This window comes from Thermobia domestica, chromosome 3 (assembly GCF_964235325.1).
Source record: "Thermobia domestica chromosome 3, izTheDome1.hap1.1, whole genome shotgun sequence".
Lineage (NCBI taxonomy): Eukaryota > Metazoa > Arthropoda > Insecta > Zygentoma > Lepismatidae > Thermobia > Thermobia domestica.
In genome coordinates this window covers 351368646-351377638 of record NC_137456.1, presented here as the reverse complement: position 1 = coordinate 351377638, position 8993 = coordinate 351368646, and the positions used below count along the sequence as shown (strand labels likewise).

Sequence of the window (8993 nt, the reverse complement as noted above, 5' to 3'; positions counted from 1 at the left end):
CTTTAAATGTGCACTATTACCTTGCAAGAAATGGCTCTGAAGTTCTTATACCAAAGTCTGCTTTCTCCTTGTTAGTAAAGAGGAAACTTTAAAAAAAGTAATCCAATGTCATTCTGCGTGGAAGTCAAAATTGACATCTGTTTATAAAATGTTAGACCAATGAAACTGAAGCCCATTATGCATAGAAACATAGATGTACCCTATAGTAACAAAAATCCGTTGTTAACTCAATGTAGCCATATGGGTGACTGAAGCCCTTTTTGCACGAGCTAATTCATTTTTTGTCACCACCTTTACAGTGAATTTCTGTGATGTGGTTGATTCTATCAGTGTGGGAAATTGTTGACGAAATATATACGGTCTTCTCTTGGGATTTTTTTTTTCTTTCACGATTCCAAAATCACGGTCATAATGGCCGAATGAATGCCCACGTAGTGGGAAAGAAATTAATGAATGCCATCAAAACGACCAGTCAGAGACTTTAGAAATCTCACGACTGCGTGATTTCGACCAATCCTGGGCAAACATTAAAAAAAATGTATAAAGTACCCTAATATCTTCATTGGGTTGTTTGATGGCTGTTCCTTCATAATACGAATAGAAGAGAGATTTTCAATGTCAGATAATGGATGCAAAATTCACTGACTCATATTTGCCTATAATAAAAATGACCGTGACAGGAATGTCTGGGAGGGGCAATTTTGCATGTAATCAATTACGATACCAGTGGTATCTTACAAGTGCAAGATAAATTGTTAACCCTTCACTCTTACCATTTTCACTTTAAGCGTTTCTGTTATCCGTCTTCTTTTTCTTGGACGTACTGTACCATTTGAAGAACTATTATCTGAATCAGTCATGTTGTAAGCACAAGCAAGCACGCAACTCAATCAACTGTTCGGTTCTGTGTACAACTTCATGACAAATGGTTACCATCTGGTCGAATGTGGTGCTCTGGTGGCATATTTCCAAGTTTAGTTCGAGAACAAGTCATCTCCAGGATATGGCATGTTTTGAAACTAAATGGAGTTCTCAATGGTTAAATACCAGTGGGTGGAGGTGACTTGTTTTCATCCTGAGCGTGTGTCCACATCAGTTGAGCTGGAAAGTGCAATAATTTCAATTTGGCCAAAATGTGGAGATGACTTTTTTTCGAACTCATCGATTCAATTATTTCCTTTATTTTTATGCGCTAAATATTTTTGGTTCTTAATTGAATATAAATATATTCTTAACACAGTTCACTCGAAGTGTACGAAAGAAGTTGAATCACGCTCCTGACCCCATGACTTTTCATATGTCATTTGAAGAAGTGTGCTTATTTAACAGTTAATTTGCTGATTCTCATGCTCGCTATATCTTCTTTTCTAGACTACATTTCTCGGGACCGCTTCAAATCTCAGTGGAATAGTCCAATGGTGAAGGATCTTATCACCGAATATAAGAAATACATGGATGACTTCAAAAACCCAACACAAAGACAAAAAGATTTATGGATAAAGGTAGCTGATGGTTTAGCTGCTAAGGGACATTCTGTCAGTTGGGACATGTGTGATAGAAAATGGCGGAACCTGAAACACACGTTCAAGACAATCTATTACAACGCTAAAAGAACACCAAAAAGCAAAAGACGTTGGGAATTTTATTCTTCGTTAATTGACGTTTTCCTTACCAAAGAAGATTCCTCTAACTTAAGAAAATCACGAGTCATTTCTCCGCCACCCTCACCGTCATCTGTTTCGAGCGAAATTGTCACAACAGTGACAACCCAACCAACTATGATCATGGAACCGGTGACAGTCACTCCAGTGACAATGGCACCGGTACCTTCAGTTGAACCAGCAACATTGAATTTGTCGACAATACATGTGCCGCTTCAGCATTCAGTAGTGTCTTACCCAGAAGTGATTTTGTGCGATGGCGGACCAGAAAATACCAACAACGGTGATGTGTCAAGTGAAAACGTTCAGAGTGTGGACGAAAGCGAAAAGCCAGATTCGAGCCCACCAAAATGGTTTCAGGATTTTCTCAAAGAATATCGAGCAGATGAAGAGAAGAAGATGTCTATGCTGAAAGAGATGCATGACGAACTGATTCAAGTTGAAAAGAGAAAGTGTTCTGTTTTAGAAGCACTTTTACAAAAGTTAAGTTGAATGTATTTTCTTACGAGTGAATACCTGCGTCTTCTTTGATTTTAGTAGCCCATTAATTTATAAGAGAAAGTATTCTTTTTTCCTTTGAAATAACTTAGAATTTTAATAGTTTCACTTTTTTCTTCTTTCTTCTTTAAGTACAGTTAAATTTCGTTTCTTTCAAAAATTATTTTGCATTCCATATACGAGGGAGGATCAAAAAGTAAGGATACTAGCAGTGTTTCTTCCAGACATGTTTTCTGGGGAGGCACTGCCCCCCGGACGAGACTAAAATAATACGTCTATAACATAATAATAGATAAAATAGTACCAGCAGTGCCCCCCCGGAATACTACGTTTTCCTCCGGAGCACTTTTTCTGAAAGCGACTGGTTACAAGGCCGATATTTCTGGAGTTTTATCTGTTATAGAGAAATGAGAAGTGCGCGGTAATTGTAATACATGGGATTTGGCAAATATGCAGGGTTTCAGCCACTCATCATCCACGGCGCTAGTTGTAGGTAAACATAAATGACTATTCGTTTAGAAAACTGATATCGCGAAGAAACCCGCTCAGTCTGTGAGCGAAATATGTTACCACGGCTGAAGTTCATCGGCAGCTGGTAAAAGTTTACGGAGAGAGAGAGACTGTGATGTCTCATCAGCATATTGCAGAATGGTGTCAAGGGCGTCATCTTCCTTCACGACAACGCGCGCGTGCATATAGTTCAGGAGACCATCACGCTGTTGAAGCAGTTTCGCTGGGACATCATCGACTACCCTTTCTAAAGCCAGGACCTCGCTCCAAGAGACTGTTCCCACACTTGAGGGAGGACCCAGGAGGCCGTCGCTTACCTTCAAACGAGGATGTGAAACACTTCATAACAACGTGACTGAACATGCAAGGACAGAATTTTTTACCAGAAGCGAATCTTCAAACTCAATTCACGATGTAACAAGTGGCTTAACCGACATGGAGACTGTCGAAGAATAACCTACTCTATGTATTATCTGTTGGTTGCTAGTTGTATGAAATAAAATATACACACATTTTGCTGCAGGCTTTGTAACCTTACTTTTTGATCACCCCTCGTAAATATAATAGTACTTGAATATGATTCATTAATATTAAAATCAATACTATAAAATATTAAGTTAAGAATTAAATACTAATAGTCATACATTTCAAAGAAACAAATACTTGTAAAATGGTTCGCTCTTTATAAATCAATGGGCTGAAAATCCTTAAAGGCTCTAATACTCAACACCGTGTGCGAAAACCTGAAGCGGGAGATAGGGACAAAATCTTCCACTTAATTTTTCTGGGAGAAAATTCCATGCCAGTAAAAACTTACTGCTGGATAAAAAAGTGACACTATTTTTAGAAGTACGGAAATTAATTTGAGTAATATATATATACGTAATTACATGTAGGGATGCGCACGAGTCGAGATTTAAGCCTGTCTCGAGAAAATGTCTCAACTCGAAAATATGTTCCTCTTTCGACTCGAGTCGAATTCGAGATGACACATCTCGAAATTCGGGTCGAAACAAAATATACAAGTTAAAATATACGCACATATCAGCTAGAACTTTAGGACTACCTACTTAATTGTCAGTATGTCCACCTTTGGCACAATGGCGACGCGTCTTAGCATGGATTATCCTTGGTAGGTCGCTGGAGAGAATTGGCACCGCATGTGCACTCACAGGTCACCTTATTCCCGTAAATTCCGGGGAGGGGCCGATGTACTCTGGCTTCACGTTCAATCACATCCCAGATGTGTTCGATTAGGTTCATATCCGGTGAGTTGGGGGGCCAGCACATCACTAGGAAGTACTCCTCGAACCATTCCTTTACACTCCTGGCCGTTGAGAAACATGAAGGGGTGTACGTAGTCTGCAAGCAGTGTGCGAGACACCTCGGCCGTCATGGTGCCTTGCTAGAGCTCCACTAGACACATGCATGCTCACGTGAATGTTCCCCAGAGTATAATTAAGCCGTTGCCAGCTTGTCTCCGTCGCGCAGTACAGGAGTCAAGATGTTGTTCCCTTGGAACATGACGAATCCGCTCTCTCTCATCGTCATGATGAAGAAGGTATCGGGATTCATCAGACAATGCAACGCTCTGCCACCGCGCCAAGGTTCAGTGGCGATGGTCACGTGTTCAATTACAGTCGTAGTTGCCGATGTCGTGGTGTTAAAATTCGTACATGGATGGGTCGTCGGATGCAGAGGCCCATCGTTAGGAGTGTTCAGTGCCTATTTAGTTTATGCGTTCTCTACCTTTCTAAAGTAATAAATGCTGGATTTTGTTTCAAGGCTGTTTCTGAGTGAATACTTCCTTCAAAATAATATTAAAAAATATAGAAAGATTTTTGAGACATTGAAGTCGAGTCGGGAAATACTTTTGCCTCGACTTGTCTCGAATTTTACAAAGTGTGCCTCCACTCGAATCTCGGCATGTCTCAACTTGTGCGCATACCTAATTACATATATTTCACATGTAATTAATATCTGAATTTTTGGTTAACAATATTCCTAATCTTACAATGCCGTGTTCAGTCATTGTTCTTACTTGTGATTAATGTCATACTAATGATTCATGCGTTAATTAAGCCTTTTGGAAAGGCACGGTGGCTCAGTGGTAGAACACTTACCTCTGGTGCGCAAAGTACCTAGTTCAAACCCCGGCTAAGTAAGTTTGTGGTGGACAGCATCGTTTCCGTGGGTTTTCTCTGGATACCCCTGTTTCCTCTCACCACCAATTCTCCCATAATCATTCACTTACCTAAGCATCATTTAAAGCCTAAATGGCATATTAATCGTGAGACGTCAAACTAAAATATTTCATTTCATTTTCAATTGTCTTTAGTATGACGTTAATCACACATAACAACGACCCTGAATACACCCCACATAGCTTAATAATTACAGTTGTTAAAATATGTGAACTTTTTATGTCGAAACTTTCCATTTTTTTTCCTGTCTCCTCCTCACTTCAACTGTTATGATTTCGTACCCTGCTCAAAACTCATAACAAAGCATTGTACTGTGTATAGAAAATGATTTTTATTAAATTCTTTTTTTAAAGAAATAAAAAAAAATTATGAGAGAATCTTTCCTTTGTCCTCTTTGAACTTAATCCTTTTATTTAACTCAAAGCCAAATGGAGACAAAAATGTGGAGAATCAACTTTAATGCCCACTGCAATTACCTAATGAGTGTTCCAAAATTCACGCGAGATTTTTGCGTAAGGTGTTGCCAACAAAAAGAAAAATGTGACAAGTGATTATTAAAAATGGAATGCTACACGAAAGAACAACGCGTTTTTATTGTTATATAATATTTTTAAAATAATGAAGTTTATCTTTGGCAGCTCTAGTTCGCAATTTTTGTACAACATATGGTCCTAAAAGTGATCAAGTGTGAAGAGTTTATTATTATTATTTAACACAGGAAAATTGGCTCAATTTTGTTTTACCTTAAACACTTTGACCGTCCTTCAAGTCGTTCAACGTAGAACAACGAAGCAGTCCTTGAGTGTATTGCTGAGAGTCCAAAACATCAATTCGGTACCGTGGTTAAGAATTAGATATTTTAAGAAGCTCTGTACAGATTATTCTCGCAAAATATTTGCGCCTTCATGCTTACAAAATTCAATTGACTGAAGAACCGAAGCCTACTGACCACACACATCGAGGAGAGTTCCTTGAATGGATTCTGGAACAACAAAATCATCTCCAGCAAAGAGGCTTTGTTGATCGAGAAAATTGTTGCATCTGGGGTTCAGAAAATCCACGGGTTATTTGCTGGTTCTGTGAAGTCTTAGTTTTACGCCAAGTCCACGACCACTAACGGCTTGAAGGAGGAAATTGACTGTTAACAAAATTCAGCCACATTTATGCAAAACGGCCATGAAAAATTTAAACAAAAAGAGTGCGTATGTGCCAGCAAAGCTGTGGAGGATATGCTTTCCATACATAACCCTATACTGTATAACTTATGGATCAATAAAAAAAATTACAAGTTTAATTATAAAACCTGTATTTTCTATCAACATTACTTATTGTGTGAATTTTGAGACACTCGTTACGAAGATTGAATACATTGTTTACTTAATTGTTGAATAATTATGGTTTCAAGTGACGTGCCAAAACGAAACAATACATAATGGTGGAGGTATGAGGGGATTTTCCGTGTGGAAATTTCATGTGTTGCATGGCTCGAACCAAGGACCATGTTCTTTATTTGAAGTGGGAACCTGCCATCCATTCATTACAAGCGGAACATCTATTGCTGGGAGGAAGTTCATCGCCTGTTAGATGACATTCATACCTACTATCGACATCGCCAGCTGACAACGAGGAAATAACTAATTACCTTATGTCTGTTCTACTATAAGGAGGTCCTTGTATTTGTAAACGATATGTAATAAACACTAGTAGTAACTTCCTTTACCTTTTGCCTACAAAACAGTCTCACACGTGTTAGCTGAAATTCAGTTTTGTTTAGATCAGAAGCTTTCTCAATGTGTTTGTTTTTACTGGACTCTGATTGTCATGCACCATCATCGAATCAATGCTCGCTCCGATCATCTACCTGATAAACATTGACACAAGGAAATATTGTTGATGAGTAGTAAGTACTTTGACTCTCGGAAGTCTCACTCTTCCTGGTTTTAGTCTATGTGATCCTGACGACGTTAGCAGCCTAGTAGGAAGTATAGCTGCTTTATGTTGTATCATCGATATGTGGACATGTGTAATTTGGCTGTATCAATTTGGAAATTGAATGTGCATGTCATCGAGTGAGTGTCCTACCTTTACTTCCTTCATGACGTCAGAGAGACAGTCGAAACACACTTGAGAAAGCTCGATCTTGGCCATTTGGTCTTTTGTCGTTGGATCTCGGTATCTCTCGATTAACCATCTTGGTCTTGGACCAACGATTCAGGTATGGAGTCCAGAGAAAGAAGACGCTTCGACACAATTCCAGAATTCTCTACTATCATCCACAGAGAGAGAGAGAGACTAGGATAATGAAGATACTACTTGAAGGGTGAGACTGTTCTCTTTTAAGTTGCAATCCTTGCTAGATCTTCCCCTTTTATTAAGTATCCTGTTTGCTACCAAAAGATACCATTTAGAGTTATGAATTTCATTTCATGTATCCTAGTTCAAGCCCCTTATCGCTTCTGAAGAGCTTCTTGCATTTTGCGCATCCCCTTCTCATTTAGAACCAGTTACACTCTAGTGGTTGTTCCCCCTTAATTCCCATAGTGCTGCACATGAAATTTCCATTTGTCACAAGTTTGTTGATGCCGTTAAATATGTCTACCATTTTTGGCTTTTAGCTCATTGAGATCTGTTGGGAATTGCTTTACTATTTTCTGGGAAATGCACTATAATGATTTAAGTTTACTGATTTCTTTTCCAAATGTGACTTATTTCGTGAAAATTGTTCTTTTAAAATATAATTTTAATATTTATTAATTAAATTTAGTTTTTAAGTAATATTAAGTGTATGTACTACCATGAGCAAAATAAATGACGCGTCTCTTTATTTTGAAGTTTTTTGAAAATATCTCCGTTTTCTTTATATGTTCGAAATTTCGGAAAGTTTCCCCAGCAGGACAGGTTAATAACAAACCCGTTTTTAATATTTGTGTTAAATATTAGCTTAAAATATATAAATTAGAAGCAAAAAACATTAAATCGACAGAAATCTCGAGAATTACCAACTCTGCTAAAGTGGGAAATTTTCAAGAACGCGAGGGAATTCTGCAGTTCAACACGAAGCAGCGACATCTATGTCATTGAGAGAAGCGTGGATTAGATCTACAAACGAAAATTTTAACGAAATATTTCTAGTATGTCTTATTATATGCATTATCAGCGAACTCCAAATATATGAATCTATGCTAAGTATTAACGTATAGATAGTGCAAATAGTGGAAATTACCTATGGAAAAAGACGAATTGTTAGCCCAATCGTAATGAAAAATCGTCTTTACTGTAGAACAGGTTCAGCGTACGTAAGAAAGCAAATAGCTCAGTTAGTTAAAGCAACGAGTTGGTATATCGAAGGTAGACGGTTCGAATCCCGTGGAAGTACTGTTGTCATTTTTATCACTAAGGTTATTTTATTTATTTTTTATTTGGGAAAGAATCAAATTGTAACATATGTGTAAAACTCATGACGATACAAAAAAAAAAGAGAGAAAATATAGTCGCATTTGCATTAGTGTCTCTAATTTTTTGTTTGCAAACAGATTCGTAATTATTTCCCCTGTGCTCACTGATGCATAACGAATGTTTTCCAGTAAATGTTAATTCTAATTTGGAGAATTTTATAGTTTCACAATGTTTCTCACTACATAGTCTTCTATCTACGTGTTTGGATATTTTGATAACAGATTTCCCTAATAAATGTTTAATTTTCTCTATAAATATTTGTCTTAAATTGAAATTGTTTTGAATTTACTACATAAGCAAAGTTGCCCGAAGGAGGAGAGCTCAAGTAATAGATATTCTACGTAAAAGCAACCTATTGTAGAATGATGATGCTTCTTACCTTCAGCACATAATCTTAACGTTAGAGAGTCAGAGAGAGAAAAATCCTGTTTTTCCTCCCCTATGACCACTCATCTTAAAGCTCTACCTATAATGATTCGTGTCACATAATTTCGGCTCTCCAAAGACATTCATATTTATTATTATTATTATTATTATTATTATTATTATTATTATTATTATTATTATTATTCCTGAATATGCCACCCTTACATAATGTAGTAACTTGAGACATCTTAGTTTAAAGTGCTTTCTTTAGTAATAATTTGAGCAACCACGTCACAAA

The 8993-nt window shown here is 37.4% G+C and overlaps 2 protein-coding genes across 3 annotated transcripts in view; both read left to right on the top strand.

The window, feature by feature from the left end:
• LOC145681303 (uncharacterized) overlaps nucleotides 1–5346 on the top strand; it is a 40903-nt gene extending 35557 nt beyond the window's left edge. Inside the window, exon 3 of the mRNA XM_081752957.1 lies at nucleotides 1372–5346. Coding sequence (XP_081609083.1) covers nucleotides 1372–2153 — 782 coding nt within the window. The 3' untranslated portion in view covers nucleotides 2154–5346. The remainder of the gene's footprint in view (nucleotides 1–1371) is intronic.
• LOC145681304 (short coiled-coil protein homolog) overlaps nucleotides 1–8993 on the top strand; it is a 337128-nt gene that overhangs the window by 243570 nt on the left and 84565 nt on the right. The window lies entirely within an intron of this gene.